This window comes from Arvicanthis niloticus, chromosome 9, assembly GCF_011762505.2.
Source record: "Arvicanthis niloticus isolate mArvNil1 chromosome 9, mArvNil1.pat.X, whole genome shotgun sequence".
Lineage (NCBI taxonomy): Eukaryota > Metazoa > Chordata > Mammalia > Rodentia > Muridae > Arvicanthis > Arvicanthis niloticus.
The window spans coordinates 65,431,501-65,450,893 of NC_047666.1; the positions used below are offsets into that span (position 1 = coordinate 65,431,501).

A 19,393-nucleotide genomic window follows, 5' to 3' on the forward strand; every position below is an offset into this window, starting at 1 on the left:
GAGATGAAATCCTCCAGAGTTGATAAACACACTCAATTAAAGAAAAGCTAATTAAAATGCCAATAGTGTGGGACAAGGAAAGGGTACTGACTGATTTCAGGTAAAAACTATGTAAACTGATTCCAGCATTTATGTAGGCGAACATGGGGCCAAGAAGGACCAAACTCTCTTGAAAAACAAGAGACTTGCCTTACCATGGAGACTTAGAAAGTTACGGTAACCCACATAAAAAAAAGACCCAGGCACATATGAAAATCTAAGTAGTATCATGTATCTGTGGAGGGAAGATATCTAATCAATGAAGCTAGAATACACAGGAGGAAAAAAAATCAGAGTTCTGTCCTGTGCCAAACACGAATAATAATCCACATGTATTCAGGACTTAAATACATGAACAAAAACTTTGAGAAACATAAAAGCTTCTCGTCACTTAAGTCAGCAGTTCCTGAGTGCCCATGTGATAGCAGGCATTGTAAAATTACTAGGATGTGAGGGTACCATGAAATAATAGAGAAACTCCAATTTAACAAAAGAAGCCAGCAAAGTTGTTTTTCTGTTTATCTAAAGATTCCACAAAGAAAATAAAAACAAACACAACTTCAAACTGGAAGCTATAAACAGTGTTGATGGTGCATTCAACTGCCAACAAATTAGTACACAAACATAAAACTAAAAAGTAACAAAAAAAAAAAAAAACCCACAAAATAAAAACAACAAAAAATGAAAAAAACCCAAATCAATAGAAAAGTAGATCTGATACAAAACAGAGAAAGAATGGTTAATTAACATGTTAAAAGATGTCTGTCTACTAGGTGAGGCAGCCCAGCATCTCACACCTGCTGGTTATCAATTGAGAGCCACTGGGAATGTCAATGGATGCACCCACCCTGGAAACAACTCTCCTTCTGTAGTGCTCAAGCACACAGGGGCCAGCACAGCAGAGAGGCCAGGGATCTATCTGCAAGTGCATGGAAATGCCTGATGCTAAAAGGCTTTCAGGGGGTCTGCTGTGGCCACTCCAGAGAAACTCCTACAGGAGACTTATGCAGGATTGTTCACAAAAGAGGAAAGACTACAGTAAAGCAGTCATGGGGGCTGGGGGTGGGGGAACACCCTCCTACTGAGTGAAAAGGTAAGAGGCAACACTCACGAATTGATCACAAATTAATCACAACACATGCTGAATTTTATTTATTTATTTATTTATTTATTTATTTATTTATTGTTATGGTGCTAACGATTAAACCCAAGGTCTTATGCATGCTAAACAAATACTCTATCACTGATGGGAAATTGTTGAAAACATGGAGTTTGAACAATTCTATCTACTTCATCGAAAGTTTAAAGGAATAGGGGATGGCTCAACTCATAAAACACTTGCTTCAGAATTTGAAGGGCCTAAGTTCAGATGCCAAAAGCCCATGTAAAAAGCCAGATGTTGTGGCTCACCCACATAACTGCAGAGATAGGGTTGCAGAGAGAGACAGATCCCAGGGGCTCCCTGGACCACCACCAGTCCAACTGGAACAGCATACTTCAGTATAGTTGAATGGTAAGACCCCGTCTCAAAAATAAGTAAGTGTAGAAGAGGAAGACACCTGAACTCCATCTCTGACCTCCACATTCAAGAATAGTGTCACACACACACACACACACACACACACACACACACACACACACACAGACTCTCAAAATGGAGACTGTCTCAGTAGGTAATGAGAGCACAGGAGAGGGGACAGAATCTGTCTGTATGGAAAGCAGCCTAGTCAATCTGAATACATTTTTGCAAGGATCCTTACAGCAGATGCAAAGTCCCTGAAAACAGAAACCCCAGCTGCCTTCTCCTGGGACAAACATCCATTACCTCAAGCCACCAAAACAGCACCCTCTGCAGGGTCCTGATGCAGAAAGCTCCCAGTGGTAGAGAGCAAGCCTGAAACAGAAACACAACTCATTGTGCACCCAGGACCTCTCCAGCTCTCCTGACAGCGTTCAAAAACCAGCTGAAGGGAAAGCAGACCCTCAGAAGCAAGATTCTGGGTCTCCTCTGAAGTGTGGAGCTGTCCAGACAAAGAGCAGAGCCTAGAAGGCAGATCTCAACCTGGTATCCTTCCCCAGCTGCAGATCTCACCCACGAGTCAGCATGCCATTTTTAATGTTCCTGCCAAGAGTGCCCCCCACCAAGCCCCCACCACTTCTGCAGGCAGATTAGCTTTCAAATGTGAGCAGGGACAAAGCTGGCTCAGAAGACTTAACTCTGCCCGATGGGTTTAGCCGGGCTTCAAAGCTTCCTCACTGGAACCAAAGGAGCAGGCACATCTCAGTGGGGGAGGGGAGGGCCAGCACAGGGAGGGAAAAACGGAGCACGGCTCTAAAGCCAGATTACTCACCATGACAGCTTGCAGCCAAGTTACACAGCAAGACCTGTCATGGTGGCTACCATCAAAAAAAAAAAAAAAAAAAAAAAAAAAAAAAAAAAAACCACAAGAGACATACTGAAGAGTCTATCACCATCTTCTCCCTTGCCTGGATCCCAGTCTCACCTGGTCACCTAGCTCCTATCAAACTCTAAGGGCGACTTGCTTAGCTTTGATATCTCTGTAGCAGGTCTCTACTAAGCAATGCTTAGTGTAGTTAAGTATCTCCACTGAGTGCCTATGATCTTCCTGTGTGTGTGGCTGACCCCGTGGACCTCTGAGCAGCTCAACAGGATGGCTTACAACAAGTGCTCAGTAAACGCAAGCTTCACTCCCAGGCCACAGGGCATCTATCTGTCCTTTCCATAGAAGAAAACAGAAAATCCACATGTTTCGCTGACTGTATTTTATAAACTAAGGAGAAAGGAGGGAAGCCTGTAGCTCTTTTTAAATTCTTTTCCTTTATGGTAGGAGAAACGTTTCAGAGAATGGGAATTTAGAGTGTAGCCATGAGGGGACAGGGAGAGGAAAGGCCACGTCAAGTCAGGATGCTGGGTCCAGGCCTGTAGCTGCCCACCCTAATGTGTTGGGAAGGCAGGCAGCCCCCACCTACACAGATCCCACCCTTGGCAGCCCTGGGTTCAAGCGCTACACAGAGGACAGGACAGATGACCTCTTGATTCCATGACTTCCTGGCCTAAGCAAACTGATCTGCCTTATTCTTACCAACTGGAGGCTCCTATGCATGGATCGGGCATTCAGCAAATAGTTGTGGAGTGAGTGAATGGACTCAACTGGGACCCAATACCCTACTAAGCCATAGAAAGCCTGCTGCCAAGTTCAGCCAAGGGCAGCCAAGCACAGGAGGTGAGAGCAGCCAGAGTGTTACTCAGGGGTAGAGGCTGGTTGGGGTTTGCTGGGACCAGGCCTGGCTGGGCTGGGTAAGACTGTGTGCTCTTTCCATTTCATCTGGGGATTTTTCAATCTCTCCCCTCCTCCTCCTCAGTCCTTCCTGATTGACAGCGATTGCTGGCTCTGACATGATTTAAAAATAGATATTAAGACCAGGAAGTTTAATTTTTAATGCTTTGGAAATGAACACGGGGGCTGGCATTCCTTCACAGCCACGCTCCAAGGGTCTCTCAGCGTATCTGCCAGGCCCTTCATCTTGCAGCTTGACCTCAGCAGCCAGACCTGACCCCCACCCCCCATAACCAAAAGATCTGCTTGTAAGCAGCCTCCTGGGGAATCATCCCTCCTCCCCAAGCACTATGGGAAATCCCTAATCGTCTTCCGTGCTGCCTGCTTCGCCTGCATCTCCTGCATGAAGAGATGAGCTGAGGCCAAGTCCCAACCTAACTGCTGTCTAGAACCCCTCAAACCAGAAGGTACCACACAGACTGGCTATAGAACTATAGGTTTCCTTACTTCACTGTGCACCGACCTTAGTCTAGAGCCCACAAAGGCACTTATGGTGTGGCCATGCCAGTAAGGACTGTGTGTGGCTAAGGCAGTAGAGAGCCTACCCTGGCCACCTGCACCCAAAGACAAACAAGAGGGGCCTGACATTCAGGGAGATTAATCAGGAATCCCCCCTAGCACTCAGCCTGTGGCAGCTTCATGTCTACCTTTCCCTTGTTCTAGCAAACACACTCAACACTGCCTTCTCTGCTACTAATTGGCCTTTATAAAACAATCCACAAGGAATAGGCTTCCGAGAGGGCCAGGGTGTCACTGTTCTGCCAGCCATGACTTAAAGTGACAGGGCAGCTCTGCTGGCAAGTATGAGAAGTGACTTATCTAGGAGTGGCAATTAGGGTACTCATCTGCCCCAGCCCCTCCATCTCAGACAGAACTGGATTCAGGTTGGGAGGAACTGGGCTGGGATTGGATTTGATGGCCAGGGAAAAGATCATGTGGCCCCGGCACACAGAGATGCCTCTTGTAGCCCTTTCCTCATCCCTTTCCCCTTAGCAAAAGCACTCCAGGATAGTCACTTAATCTCTGCTTGGAATACTCTCCCAGGCACTCCTGACAGGGTCCAGAGGTCCATGGGCTAAAACTGTGTAGACTGCAGGCCTCCTATTCCTGACCATCAAGAAGCCAGGATTCTCTGTGGCCCTGAGAATCAGTGTGTATGTGTGTGTGTTTGTGTGTGTGTGCGTGTGTGCGTGCGTGCGTGCGTGTGTGTGTGTAAAGGACCATGAAGAGGGGATGGCCACAGATTCCCCCTTCATTCTCTCCATCTATGTCAGGCCCCAAGAAAAGCTGCCCTCCTGGGTACTCCAGGCTCCCCTAGTGCACTGGGCTGCCTACCAGGCTAGAACTGTCTGACTGAAGCCAGCATGCCAGGAACAGACCTGGACCCCCACCAGCAGGCAGGCGCCCAGCAGCCCGGGAGGCACCTGCCCCTTTCTTAGTAAGAGGGAGGCGCATAACAGCACAGCCCCACTCAGTCCTGCCCGGAGTGATGTCACCAGACCCTCACCAATGCCACTATGCTCAGAGTTCCTCCCAGTGGTGAAGAAGCAGGCAGCCAAGGAGGTTGCAGCATAAGCCCACCAGAACCACAATGGACCAGGACTCCCCTAGAGGCTCCATTATATAGAGGGTGTGGTATCATGTCTGGGGGACTACCAGCAGGATCCCGATCCACGAGAAACTCTCTATTCCACGAGAAACTCTCTATTGACTATAGAGTCAGTTCAACTCCAGTCCTCAGAAAAAAAAAAAAACTACTCTGGACCACGACATTAAAATGTGATGGCTACATACCACTAACTCCTGATCTCAGTGGGCTGAGTTTGAGCCCCTCCCTCCCGCCCGCCACTGTCTTCATTTCCTCCTGTGCTCTACACTCAGTGTGCAACAGAGTCCTCCCAGAAAGTCCTCCTGGGAACCTTGCACATCCTCCCTACCATGCTGTCTCCTCTCCTTCAGCACTTTCACCTGCTCCACCCTACATCAAGCTGAGGGTCACCTGCCTAGAGGAGGTCCTCATCTGAGTACAGCATGAAGACCCACCCACCATCCCCACATCCCTCCAATTCCCAGAAAGCACTGGCAAGTACATGGGGAACCATTCTCCTTCTGCTAAATTCCCTAGCCTTCCCCATCCGTACCTAACTTCAGCATCTCATGTGGTAGTGGCATTTAAGAAATGTGTCTTTGAAACTCGACTTGCCCTAGTTTGTGGTTTATCATAGGAATTCTGAAAATACTAAGTAATTAGAACAGCGGGGAATGGGATACTGAAACTCTCTTCTCTTCCAGGGAAGAGTTCTAATTAGGAGCACGTAGTAAGATCTAACTTCTAACCTCACACTAGAAAGGGCAGGTGCTTCAAAAACTGCTGTCATGCTTGTAGAAAAGATAAACATATTTGGTTTATTATAAACATATTCCAGATCCAAGCTGTGTGCATGACACAGACCATGGCCTACAAAGAGGTCCCCTACCCCAAACCAAGCTAGAATCATTCTGAAGGCATCACAAGCAGTTATACTGACTGTGGCCAGCAGGCGGCGAGACGAGAGTGGCCAGGAGCCCAGGCTGCTGAGTGAGAGTCACTGGTCAGAAGACACTAAACATCTATGCCCACAGAGTCTTCATATAATTAATATGTGTGCAGTGGGGCAAACCAAAAAGGTAGAATGGAACTATGAAATAGGAAAGAGAAGACTGGAGCAAGCAACAAACATGACAGCGCTTGTGTAGACCGAGACACCAGGGAAACACACACAAGTACTTGGCGGACACAGATTCTGGCAAAGGAATGGAAAGAGCATAAGGCACTGGCCCACAAGACGGTGACAGAGTAATTCTTAACATTCCAATGGCTCTTGTCACCAGAAAGTGAATCAGAATACCTGACCCAGCTTTCCTAAAACTCCAACCATGTGACCAGTAACACTAATTATTACAAGTGCCCCTCTCCCTGACCCCCCCCTCACTATCCCACCCCCAACTATGGGAATACCCATCTCACCTCAGACCAGTCTCATAGGAAAAGAAACCAACACACTCAGGTGGCTTCTTGACCCCCAGGGTATCACAGAGCTAAGACAGTAAGGACTGTAAAGAAGACCATCCATCCTAACAGCCTGGACTGGAGAAGAAGCCCCAATTTTAAGGGGCACATGAGTCGCTCAAGGTCACACAAGGCTCTAACAAAGAACAGAAGGCAGATGAGACTCACACTTCTTCCTTGGAAGCCTACAGCTTCCTTTTTCTTCTCCAGAAAAGTTGCCCTCTCCACACACACAGCCCCAAAAGTTTTTCTTAAAAGTGGATCACTCCACAGGAGATGCGTACTACTGCCATGCAGCCTCACTGAGGATGTCTTTCTCCTGCCCCCAGGCTCCTCCTGGACCATGCTTGGCAGCTGACGGCCTCCAGCCAGCGGCAGGACAGAGCCTGGGGATAAGCCAAACATCTGTGCTGAGTAGTCTGAGCTCTGGTGAAGAAAGACGGAGGCAGTAGTGAGGATGAAAGAAGCAGATATGAATTAAATTTTCATCCAGTTTGTGTAACTAGGAAGTACTTGTGCATGCACAGTCACCAGTATCACACATGAGACAGAGGATATTTCCAAGCCAGCCCATCCACTGATACTTTCTCTAGAAAAATTCATCTCCCTTTGTCCTTTTTCTCATCCTGGAGCCTCCTGGAGCCTGGGAAAGTGTGGCCAGACTGCTGGCTGCCCAGTCCACAGCAATCCCTCAAAAGCAGCAGCCTGCCCCCATCCTGTGTCGTTGCTTCCTCCTCTTCCTGGGAGCCACCTAAGTGAGCAGGAGACTGTGACCTCCACACCCCCATCCCACTCCCACCATGCTACAGACTGCCGGCTTTCAGGAGCAATAGAAGAAACTCAGAAACCATCCTCACTGTCCCCCACCAACACTGGGGCACAGCTGCGCGGTCTGACCCACACCCACCCACGGATGCAGGTTCCCTGGTGCAGGTACTTCAGTGTGCCTTTCCTTAGGAGAAGGAGGCAGTGGCAAACTTTGCCAGCTTCCTAGGAGTAGAGCATGTTTCTCCTGGAAGACTGACAAGTTGAAGCCTCCATTCAGCCTCGGACAAGAGGGAAAAGGGAAAAGAAAGATGCAGGGGGTGGGAGGGTTCTGCAATTTTTAAAAAGCACTTACCTTTGGGCAGAGAAGGATAAGATAGAGCGAGGAGGAAGTAGAGGATATTCATAGTGTGGAAAGCAAGGAGAAGGAGCAACGGAAGACTCAACGGTAAGGACTTACCCAGAATATCAAATTGAAGAGGAACATCATGTACTTCAAGCAGCAGAGACAGCCCCTGGCCATGTTGCACTTCTTAAATTCTAGGAGGAACACAAAGGACAGGTCCAGGTAAAACACCACGTACTTGCTGCCTTTGGGCGCATTGTACTTGTCAGTCTTAATGCCGGCCTCCGTGCGGCTCTGACCCCGCGAACCCGCGGTGCCGTAGAAGGCGCCAGCCGTGAAGCCGCGGCCGAACGGGCGGCCAGAGGTGGACGGCTTGGCAAAGTCCGAGTCCTTGCTGTCCAAAGATGGACTCCGGTGGATCGAAGAATCCTCGCTACTCGACTTCTCCATGCTCGCCTCGTTCCCTGGGGGCACGAGGGGCGGGGGGCATTGCTCCCAGAGTGGGACGGAGGGGGCACCCCGATCGGGCACGGGTTCTGAGCGAGCGGGCTGTTGGAGCTTCGCACGCCCCCTCTCCGCACCCGAGAGCACTAGCGGAGCAAACAGCTGCCGGGGGTTCACTGCCTCTGGGACGGCGCCCCGCTCCCAGCCTTAGCCCGCTGGCCTGGGAGGGCTCTGCGGCACCACTATAAGCACGCTTGGGGAGCCGGCTCGCCTGCGTAACTAGGCTTCTTTGGGGAGGCTACAATTTGACTGCTCTTTCCAGGGCGGCTGCACCGCCAACCGGACGCTGCACTCGAGGCGAAAGGGCGCCGGGATCCAGGCTCCGCAGGCACGCCTCTTCCAGCCCGGAGCCCCACCACTTTGCGGGCGCTCGGCCTCCCTTGCTCCGCGACTTTGCGGAGCCGCTGCCGGCTCTGGGCTGCCCGGGTGCGCCACGGGCAGAGAGCCTCGGGATCTGCTGCAGCTGCAACCGCTGGGCTTGCCCTGTGAAATCCCAGCCCCGACTCTCGACTCTGAAATCGCCTAGAGCCCCCTTCCCCGGGCTCTGGGCCCCGCCCCCTGCTTTGCATCCGACCAATGGGCTCAAGGTCTGTCTGGCTCCGGTAGGGGAGCTACCCCCCTCCCCAATGACACAATATCTTTAATAGGATTAGCGGTCGGCTTGTGTGCCTAAACTAGTGTGGCCAGAGCCCTTCTAAATGTCAAGGGCTCAGTGGCTGGGAATGAACTAACACCTCCATGGGAAAGCACTGGTTTCTTGCCCCGGCAAGGGCCACGAGTAGAGGAGCAGAACTGGAGACACCAAGGAAGCCAGATAGGTCTGGGGAGAAGGCTGGAAGGGAAAGAAACAGGCCACTACCAGACTGGCCTCCGCCCCCTACGAACATCGGGTCTGTCTAGCCTGGGGCACATGGTCCCAAGCAGTATCTTTACAGACACACTACACACACACACACACACACACACACACACACACACACCACGCTTTTGCACACGTGAGAATGGCTACTGCGCACCGGTAGAGGGACCGCAGCAGAGACGCAAGATATAGGAAAGCGCCCTCAGGCCTCCGCGGGGCGCGCCGCCCTCCCTGCCCCCTCCACACGCACACGCACGCGCGGCTCCGAGAAACTCCTGCAGCTGCGCAAGCCCCCGCCTCCGCGTTCCCGAGTGGGACGGCGGGCTGCAAGGGGCAGGCGACTCAAGCGGGGCACTGCTTTTGCCAGCAGTAGAGCAAGGTAGCAATGCTTTTGGTCACACCCGGGTCCTCTTGGAGCCGAGGTCAGAGAAAAGACTAGAGGTATGCGTGCCTGCCAGGGGAACATCCAAAACAGCCCTTGATCCTCTTGTAAAGCACTGCAATGAAGACAGCCTCCCCTGGGCTTATGCAGAAGTCTGCATTGCTGACCTGAGGCCACCACGGTTTGCAAATGATAAAAACTAGAAGACTTGCGGCGTGGCAGGGGACAGAGACCGAGTCTCTCCTTTGTGCAGTGAATCAGTGCGGAAGCTAAGTTTTGCCAGGCTCCTAGCATCTAACAAGGAGCTCAGGCTCTGGAAGGCACTTCACAGGGACGGCTAGATGGATGAATCCATGCCCTTCCTAAGGGTAGAGATGTCTACCCTGGAACCCTCAACCCTCGGTCCTGAGCCCCAAGGGGGAGCCCTTGAGGAAACACTGGAGTGCTACTGCCTACTCTCTGGGCAGCACAAAATCTCGTTAGGACAGGAAGTTATTGGAGGCACAGATAGACTCAGATGGCTGTGGCTGTGCAGAGAGGGGGATAGTGATTCTAACTAGGGGGACTTCACCTTCACTTGCCCCACCCCACCCTAGAGGTGATAACTCTGAGATCTGTTTTGACTCTTCTGGGTCCCTTCTGAAGGAGAGAGCCCAGCAGCAAAGCTCTGTGCGAACAACCACCACTAACATCTCTTTTGGGGACCAATGGTCCTGGGATATTGTCTGCAGAAAAAAAAGAGCAAATGTCTACTAGGTGGGTCCTGTGGGAATACCAAGCAGTCTAACCAGGAAAGCTAACGACGCCTCCTGTCCTCTTCAGCCTCACCTGCCTGCTCCAGGATGCAGGGTTACGACTTCTCTCTTAGAGCATTACTTCTGGTGGGGGTACCCACCAGCTGGACTAGAGTCAGGAGAGCTGCTCTCCCCTGACAGCCCGTGCCTGGCTGGCCACCATTCCTCTTGTCAGTGTGGAGTCCAGGATATCAGGTGTGTTATGTGTGAAGTGAACCAACAGGGGTGAGACCAGTCAGAGCAGACAGGGTCTAAACACAACATGGCACCATTATATCTCAGGTGGAATGAGGTATCCCCAAGGGTCCCCATGCTAGCCCCTACCTTGTTAATCTTTTCCCATCTCTTCTCCCTAGCTTACACCTGCACTGGTCACACCAGTCTCCCCTGGCCCCTGGACTACTCCATCATTGTGGCTGATTAGAAATGAATATATACCTCCAGGGTTTGGGACCAGACAGCCAGGTGCTAACCGGCAGGCAAGAGAAGAAGGCTGTCCAGTGTCACGGCCCTGCTCCTCCTGGTCATGCTTGTCAATGCTACAGTGAAGTCTCGCTGAGACACCTGGGCTGAGTCACTATCAGACTAATAAGGGAAAATGCAATGTATCAGCCCTTACATTCACCAGGCTGACCCTACCACATAGGTGTGGTGGCCGTTCTGTTTTATGGAAAAGAAAATGGTAGGTTTGGGTAGCTTTCCAAGCCCAGTGTCCTCCTCTCTTGGATTTTAAACACTTGCTGCCCTTTGCAGACTTCCAGTCTAACAGAAAAGGCACAAAAGGGAGGCTGAGGTAGCATGTCCCAATTTGGGGTTGGGTTGGGGTTATTAGGTAAAAGGATGCTGAATTAGGGGAACAGGGAGGAAGCGGGCTGGGGTGGTACTCTGGACAGGACAGGTAGTCAGCAAAAGGCGGTAATAAAGGATGGAGAGAGGGAAGTGCAGAAGAATGCAGTGAGAAAGAGAGGGACTTTACCCTGTCTTAGGACAAAAGCAGATGGAGCCCGATCACACCCATCCCCTTGAGGAAACCTTCCACGAGTAACAGATAGGTCACTATGGGCAGGCTCCTGAGCATAGACACCAGGATGGATGGGACACCCAGGGGTCCCAGGAGCTCACCAGCTAGCTAGCTCTGGAAACCAGCCTTCTATCTTGGCTCTACTTGTACCCAGGGAAGTCCAACAGAGTGATGCAGAGCCCACAGAGCAGGCTGAGCGGGGAGCTGCCCTGTGGCCCTTCCTTGGACCAGGGCTTTCTGAAGTGGGTAGGGGAAGAAGGTCCTGAGTGTGGCCCACTCGGGAAGCAGTTGAGGGGACAGGCCTGGGTGAGAACAGGGGTTACTTTGCAAGCTACTTTGAGTACTTTGTGAAAGTTGGAGCCTGTGGCCACCTTGGGGCTTAGCCACCTATGGCCACCGTGGGGCCTGGGAAGCTGTGCCTGGCAGCAGGGGGAACAGAGAGACAGTGATAGGCCAGCACTGTCTGCTGCAGTTCCTTAGATCTAGGATTCGAGAAGCTACTCTCCCAGTCCCCTTAATCCTCTGCACCCTAACAGGTCCAGAGGAGCCTGAAGGCAAGGTCTGCCTTGAGGGGCTCTCTGCATGCAGACCAGCTTTCCCTCTCCCCCATGCTTTTATTATTTAAGGAAAAAAAAAAAAAGAGTACATCAAGTACAGAATTCTCAAAGAAGGGTAAGAAAAGTAAATGTGAGAAGCCGGCATCCCAGATCTGACTGGCAGCCAGGAGACACGGGCTTCCCGGGAAATGCCAAGCGCTCTGTGCCTCTACAGCGCTTCCCAGGCTGCAGGTGAGATGGGGCTCAGTCTCCCATGTTTTCCTCCCCAGGCATATACCTGGCTCAAGCTGGCCACTCCTGTATGTGATCGTGTGTTGCGGCATCTCACAGCCCTAAGCTTAGCCATGAAACTAGACTAGAGGGGAGACCAAGGTGCTGCTTGCAGGGGGCGGGGCTGGGGCAGGAATAAGCAGGCTGGGCAACCGCTGTAGAAGGCATGTTCAGGCCCCGGGTACTAAACTCCACATTTTGCATATTTGGTTGTAGGAGTAACTGTCAAGAAAACACCTTCTGAATGAGTGAGTGGTAGCTAGCGGAGGCCTACCTTCCAGAAGTCTACATGGAGACTCCCTAGGCAGGGGCCACTCTCCTGTTTGCTAAGGAAGCAAAAACACAGCTGGAATTTGTATTCACAATGGAGGCTAACAATGACTGTGAAGAGGTGGAGAGTGGGGAGCTAAGTGAAGCTGGGCACACACTACTCCAGTTATCCCAGCTCTTGGGAAGCTAGGTCAGGACTATGAGTTCTAGGCCATGCTAGGCTACACAGTGAGGGGGGGATGAGGGCAAGGAGGGAGGGAGGGAGGGAGGGAGGGAGGGAGGGAGGGAGGGAGGGAGGGAGGGAGGGAGGGAGGAGGAAAGAGTTTAAAGATACTTTTTTTTTTAATCTGCTGTGTGTGTGTTTCCTAAAACTAATGAGGAAAACAAATAAGGTTTGCCTCAGTGGGAGGGCTCATAGTTCTAAGAAGGGATGAATTAATTGCTTAGTTCATATCACAAATCAGGGCAGGCTGCATCTTCTAGAGAGTGGCTCTCTCCCTCGAAGTCCTATATTGTACACACTATCATGATTCACTTGCTTCCGCTCTGGTCCCTAGGCTTCTAAAAGACAATAGTGGTTACCTGGTCATCAGATACACACACACACACACACACACACACACACACACAACTGTCCCCAGTGTCTGTCACAACGACTACCACATGGTAGCTGCCTAGAAGAAAAGGCCACCATGCCCAAGCTACACAGTTGAGCTCCAAGTTCATTCACCAAAAGGATGGGATCCAAGCCAAAATCTATGGAATTGTTCCTGGAAGGGAGGCTACCTGAGGACATCAGACTCTGATGAGGCAGTCCAGGAAACACCCAGCAAATGATGGTGGAAATGTCATGATGTTAACAGGTATGTTCATAGCCATCACCCCAATACATGGCACGCCCTTGAATGTATGGGTAAACAGGCAGTAAGTTAACCTATGGGTCCACAGAGCCATTCTGGAAGATGAGTCCAGAGACAGGAAGGTGGGAAAAGTAAAAGAGACAGGAGGAAGACAAGGCAAGACTGCCCCTGGCCTGCTGCCTGTGCTGGGTGTATGGAGCCTGGCAGAGGGGCTCCAAGGGCAGGGCAGACAGGGACACCTCTGCCTGCAACTCAGTCCCAGCAACTCATGTGAATGGCATAGTGTTACATGCCAGACTTCAAAACTCAAGAGCAAAGCTACTTCTGGCTGTTCCAGAGGCCTGGCTGCTGGGGAAGTGTCATCATTCAGAGACCCTTCAGTGGACATCAGTACCCAGGGAAGCATGTAGGTCAAGGCATGCTTGGTACCTCTGGGCAACTCAGGCACCTTAGCTCCTAAACAATGGGACCACAGCTATGGACCAGTTCACTCCTGACCTAGCCATGAGCACTGAACTATGGCTTATGATCTTGAAGTTACAGGGACTGTCACAAAGCCAACCTCACCCCCTGAAAACCAGCTCACACCAGACATCTTTAGGGACTGAGTCATCTGGGACAGGCTCTATGCATAAGAATGGAGAAGGCATAGCTGTTTCCACATACCTAGTCCATCCCAAGTACAGGGAACAGGTCTAGTGAGTGAGCCATGTGCAGCCACCTGGGCTTTGGGCCTTTGCAGACCTAGAGAAGCTGGAATGGGCACTCCATTGTCCTGTGTCTCAGCTTCTCATTTCAGCTGGAAACTGAGACAGCAATGCATACTTTCCAAGCTGCAGGTAAAATCTGATATCTGAGGTAATGAATATAATTGTAATACATACAGCACAGAGTCAGGGCCTCAGAAAAACACCCAGCACACTGGGGCATCATGATTGTGATCAGCAATGATTATAGGAAACAGAGTGCCCATCCGTGTCTGGTTACGCTGGGGTTAAACAGAGAAAAACCAGACACCCCACTACCAACATGCAATGTCCTGTGACCTTGTTTCTAAGATTGAGAACATCAGTTTCTTCCCTGACAGCTGGTGACAACTTGGCCCTTGCCTGTCTTCAGAGTCCCAAGCACAGATATAAGACCCCTTTCCGTCCATCCTCTCCATGTTGCTGTCATGGGCATCTTGGATTTCACATCCCCCACAGAGACTGACTCACCCAACTCTTCCCTTCTTGATGGATGGCCTGGATGTTTAACACACTGTCTAATCCAGAGCCCCCACCCTCATCCCAGACTCCACTGTGCTCCCTGCCAATCCTACCTCGGTGTCTCTCTTCACATCCTATGATGCTATAGACACTGTAGTCCACGCTACTTCATTGTTCCCAGGGACCTGCACAACCCTCAGCAGAGCCCTCCAGGTCCAGCTCCAGGCACATCCTCTTACCAAAGCCTCTCTGCTTTAACCCCTGCAGTGCTGTCTCATTCTAATCATTTGCTCATGTGTGCGGACAACACACATGTGAACATGTGTGCTCAATCCAAAGTCTTAAAACACTTAAGAGCCAGGCATGGCGGTACACACTTGTAATCCCAGCATTTGGGAGATGGAGACAGAAGGATAAGGAGTTCAAAGCCAGCCTTGACTACATAGGGAGTTTGAGGCAGTCTGGGCTGCATGAGACCTTGTCTCAAAGTTTGTAAAAAGCCTTAAAGATCCCAATGGACCCTGCCTGCTTCACCAGCGCATTCCCAGCCAACCTCTCCTGCTCTCAGGCTCCAGTAAACACTCCAAGCTCCGTCCTCTTCTCTGAGCTTCTGCCCCTGCTGTTCCTTCTTCTTGGCTGCCCTACAGCATCCACTGCCTGACTCCACTCATCTCAGTAAGTCACAGGACTCCTTCTGGCTTTCTGGAGTGCCTACCTGTGGCTGCTAAGCTCCCCTGACCATTATGTCCCCAGAGCACAATCTGCTGTTTCTCCCATAGTATTCGTCACAGTTTGCAAGTATGTGTTTCCAAGTGACAGTTTCCCGGCTGGTTCCCTCGCATTACACTGACTGTCCAGCGCAGCAGACTGGCCTTCCTCACTGTAGCACATGCAGCACTCCGGACTGTGGCCGACCCACAGGCCAGCCTAGAATTAACTGATGAAGCAAATGCACACAAGTACAAAGGAGGGCATGCACGGGGGAGGGCTTGTGGGAGCCCTCCGCTGCCCAGTCAGTCCCTCAACTACAAACCACATACACTGGACTGGCACATTCTGTATGGAGCTCACAATGTGGAAGGAGGCAGAAGAGCATCCTGGGAGGAAGAGCACTGGCTAAAGTTTCCGTGGAGCAGAGGTGGAGTCCACACCCCACACGCCCCGGCTGCCATGTGCTAGCTGAGACTGAAATGAATAAGAATGGACTGAGATTGGAGCCCAGACGGCCATTTGGGGGGAGGGCAGCAAGAACCTGAATATCCCCTCTCCTCCTGTCACCAGCTCTAACCCACACTTTCCTGGACTACAGTCCCAACCAATCACCCTCTTCCTCTCCTCCTGGCTGCTCCCTTACCTGTAACCTCATTTCCTTGGCACCCTGACTTTCTCATGCCCACAGTCCAGCAGGTCATGTGTCTTGGCGACCCCAGAGAGACTTCAGAGTTAAAGCTCAGTTTTCTGGTCTTGCCTACCCCTCCCAGTCTGACCTGCTGAGCGCAAGCATCCTCTCTTGTCCCCACAAGCACTCAGCCCCTTAAGACAGTTTCTGGGAGAGACCCCGGCCAGGCCCTTCTTTTAACCTCAGGCCAATCAATCGCCTCCCTGTTGGATCCTCTATAAAGGCCTGGTGCGTGAGGCACTGTAGTGGACAGGCAGATGGACCTGCAGCTCCACACATGGCCATACTGGGCCATTCAGTCCCAGGAAGCAGAGGAAAAAGAAAGAAAGCATTTGTTATTAGTACTTATCGAGGAGGGCAGGTGGCTTCGGAAGGATGAGATAAGGCACACACACGGCTCGACACAGGCAAGCGTGATGAAGCTGAGGTTTATTGCCATGCACTAGCGGAAATTTACTGACCCAGCAAATCTAATATCCCCAAACCACTCCATGGAGGACAGAGACTTGCCGGCTAGGGCGGTGCTCTCTGACCCAGCATTCAGCCTGGCAGCAAACTGGCCTTACAGCTGGGACCTTCTGCTGACTTCAGGGGCTACTGTCTCCTGTCCCTCATCCCTGTTTCCCTCTACTGTGCCTGGAGGCTATAGGGATGGTGCTGGAGTCGCCTGGGGGAGACAGAACAGAAGAAGCACTTAGCAATGCTCTACAGATAAGAAGATGGAAATGTACCCAGATGTCTGCCCTGCTCAGAAACCATCAGAGGCAGTCATGTATGTTTTACCTCCACTGAAGGGCCTCCCTGCTGCATGTCTGAGAACTCACGCATTTCATGGTGCACAAGTCCCTGTAGGGTCTCAGAACCTCTGGGTTCACGCTAAGAAAAAAGGCATAAGCAGGAACTGTTTGGTTCTTTCTCTCCTCCCTCTTCAAGCTGGCTCAAGTCAGTGAAGGTGCCTCCAGCTGGAAGTTCATCCTGAAAGCACTCAGTCCTCCCAAGACCTCCAAACAGCTTTCCTCATGTCAAGCAGCACTTGAAACCTCCAGCAGTTCTAGAAAGTCTTTCCAAAGTTTTAGATTAAGTCAACAGAAATTTATCCCAGTTTTGGCCCAATCAAACTGGACATATGCCCAACTATGACCCACTAAGCTACACTTCCTCCACATGTGCCCAGAATGCAAGTTCTGTACGCACACGCCACTCTGAAGGCACAGGCACATACGCACTCTCTGCCACCAGCTACCCCCCGCCCCCCGTTACTGCCTCGGCTGACCAGGTCAGGCTTCTGCCTGGGCTTCTCCTCACCCTGCAATGTGCTGAGCATCATTGCCCCAGGGCAGAGTCATCATATACATCTGTGACACCCACAGTACTGTTCACTGCCTGCCTGGTGTGCCTTTACCTCAATGGATGCCTCCCTACCATCTGGCCTCCCCTCTGCAGGCCATGCATCTATAGCCACCTCCAGATTCAGCCATCTCCAGAAATTATGAAAGAGCTCAAATGTCCATCCTGGACTCTGTGAGCCTCCCTGTGTCTAGGTGGCAATGCATTGCTCATCCCTCAAGCTCCGGCCTCAAGAGGTCTTCTAATATCCCAGCCTGACCAGACACCAGTGCACACCTGCTCTGCCCCTCCCCTACTGTTGCCGAGGAAATGCCAGCCACACCCATGGTTGGTTGGACCCAGCAGGAACAGGCATTGAGCGGCTACCTCCCTCTTCCTCCTCCTCCTCCCCAGACCTGCATAGGATGAAAGCCTTGACCTATCTATCTATCTATTGGTTCAACAAAAGCACCCACACCCTACCCATCTCCTGAAGAGATGGGCTTGAAGCAAGCACACTGAGACTGAGGGCCAGACAGAAGCAGCAGGGCCCTAGCTGCTGTCCAGACTACCCAGGCAGGAGACTGCAGTTCTCTCAGCACAGGGCATGGGGTGAATGAGTGAGTGAGTGAGTGAGTGAGTGAGTGAGCGAGCACACTTATATTTTCTTATCCATGTAATGAAGCTGAGTGTGGTCATGAAGGACAGATGATCTGGGAATTCTCCGATCTACTAGAAGACACTACCCTTCAGAACAGCCATTCACACTCACACTGCAGCTGACCAGCATGTCATAGGAGTGTGACAGAAACAAAGGAAACCCTGCATAAGTTAATGGGCCACTAGAGTTCCTCAGCACCCAGAGTGCCCATCCTGGGTTCGCCACCTTGGTGTCATCAGGGAACATCCCTGCTCAGTCTGTGTCTCAGGAAAGAGTGGACATCTGCTGTCCATTGTGAGCGCTGAGAGGCCCTGCTCACAGGGGAACAAGGCTACAAGACAGTGGCTTGTGGCGGGGAGGCTTGTACAATGTCCTAGTGGGAGGAACACAGAGGGAGGGGGAGTTCCAGCACAGGGATGGCATAGGCAAAAGCAACATTTCTTAGGACTCGTTCTTTTTAAGGGACTTTCATACTTCTGATCGTATCTGATCCTCACACCAGACCCCCTCGAGATAAGCGAGGAACACATCCCAAGTTCTGAATGAGAAATGAGTTTGTAGAGCTGGGTGGAATCTACGTCTCCTGACTTCTAAAATGAACCTAGCAGCTTTATCTGAGAACAGTGTTATCTGAGGCTATGTTTCTGTGTACCAGGCTGGCCCGACGCACTGAGCCGTACTTCACACCCATCCTGCACACACAGAGAAGAACAAAGGAAAGGAAAGAAGCTGGGGTGAGAGAAAGCAATCCTCCATCAGGATTACCAAGCTAGGACAATCATGGAATTTCCACATCCACTGCAACCTCAGGGGACACACGCAGCCCGTCTATCCTGGGAAACATAGCAGACTGCTGCTTGCCCCAAACACCACCTTCATCACCTCCGTCCAGAGCTCCCTTTTCCTTTCACACTTCACAGACTATGAACACAGACACTTTGCCAAATGAAAGCAAAGACAGGCCCTGTCCTCCAAAACCATGGTCCAGCAGAGTAGAGATAATAAAACTGCAGTAGATACTAAGGACTTACCAATCAGCCCACGGTGAAAGCCCTGAGCCACAATGCTTACCTATGGCCACCATGGCCAATTGCAAACAACCCATCTTAACACCAGCTGGCAAATTCCCTGATTGCTTACTGCTGTGAAGCTCTCAATTGGTCATCCAAGCAGACTTCAGCAAACCACTGTAACAAACCCAGCCCCACCCAGGGTCCTCTGCCCCTACCCCCCACCCTAGAGTGAAAGTCTCAGTGGTTGGAATTTGTGGCTTAGTGATGGAGGCCTAACCAGGCACAGGGAAAACAGGACAGGGAGCTTTCTCAGTCTGCTGGGGCGTCCTCACAGAAACCATGAACCCCAGAAAGACAACTGCAGTAATCTTGTCCCATGAGGCAGGCCAAGTCAGTGCTCTGTGCAAAACCCTACAGCTTCCCAGGGCCTCCAGAGTAAAAGATGAAGTTCTTACAAAAATCAATTAATCTCTCCCTCCCTCCCTCCCTTCCCACCCCCCTCACTCTGGCCATAACACCCATTCTGTTCTCTTACTTCAGAGCCTGAATTCAGCCTAGGTGTTCAGTCTACCTGAGTATTCTTTCCTCAGATCTCCACACCACCAATTCGCCTGCCCCTTAACCTTCATTCAGATGTCTCCTTCTCTAGGATGTCCCCAGCACACTCTCACCACCTTCTGCTTCCTCCAATTCACTTATTCTCCAAACTGG

General features: G+C 51.2%; 1 protein-coding gene across 6 annotated transcripts in view; it reads right to left on the reverse strand.

Annotated features, from left to right (window-relative positions):
* The window catches only part of Tspan9 (tetraspanin 9), a 188,050-nt gene that overhangs the window by 65,406 nt on the left and 103,251 nt on the right, over positions 1-19,393 (reverse strand). For 5 of the 6 annotated variants that reach the window (XM_034512459.2, XM_034512460.2, XM_076940616.1 and 2 more), the window contains one exon: positions 7,673-7,752. In XM_034512459.2, coding sequence (XP_034368350.1) covers positions 7,673-7,735 — 63 coding nt within the window. In that variant the 5' untranslated portion in view covers positions 7,736-7,752. Of the gene's footprint in view, positions 1-7,672; positions 8,555-19,393 lie in introns of those variants that run through there. The other variant, XM_034512457.2, reaches the window with a different exon arrangement.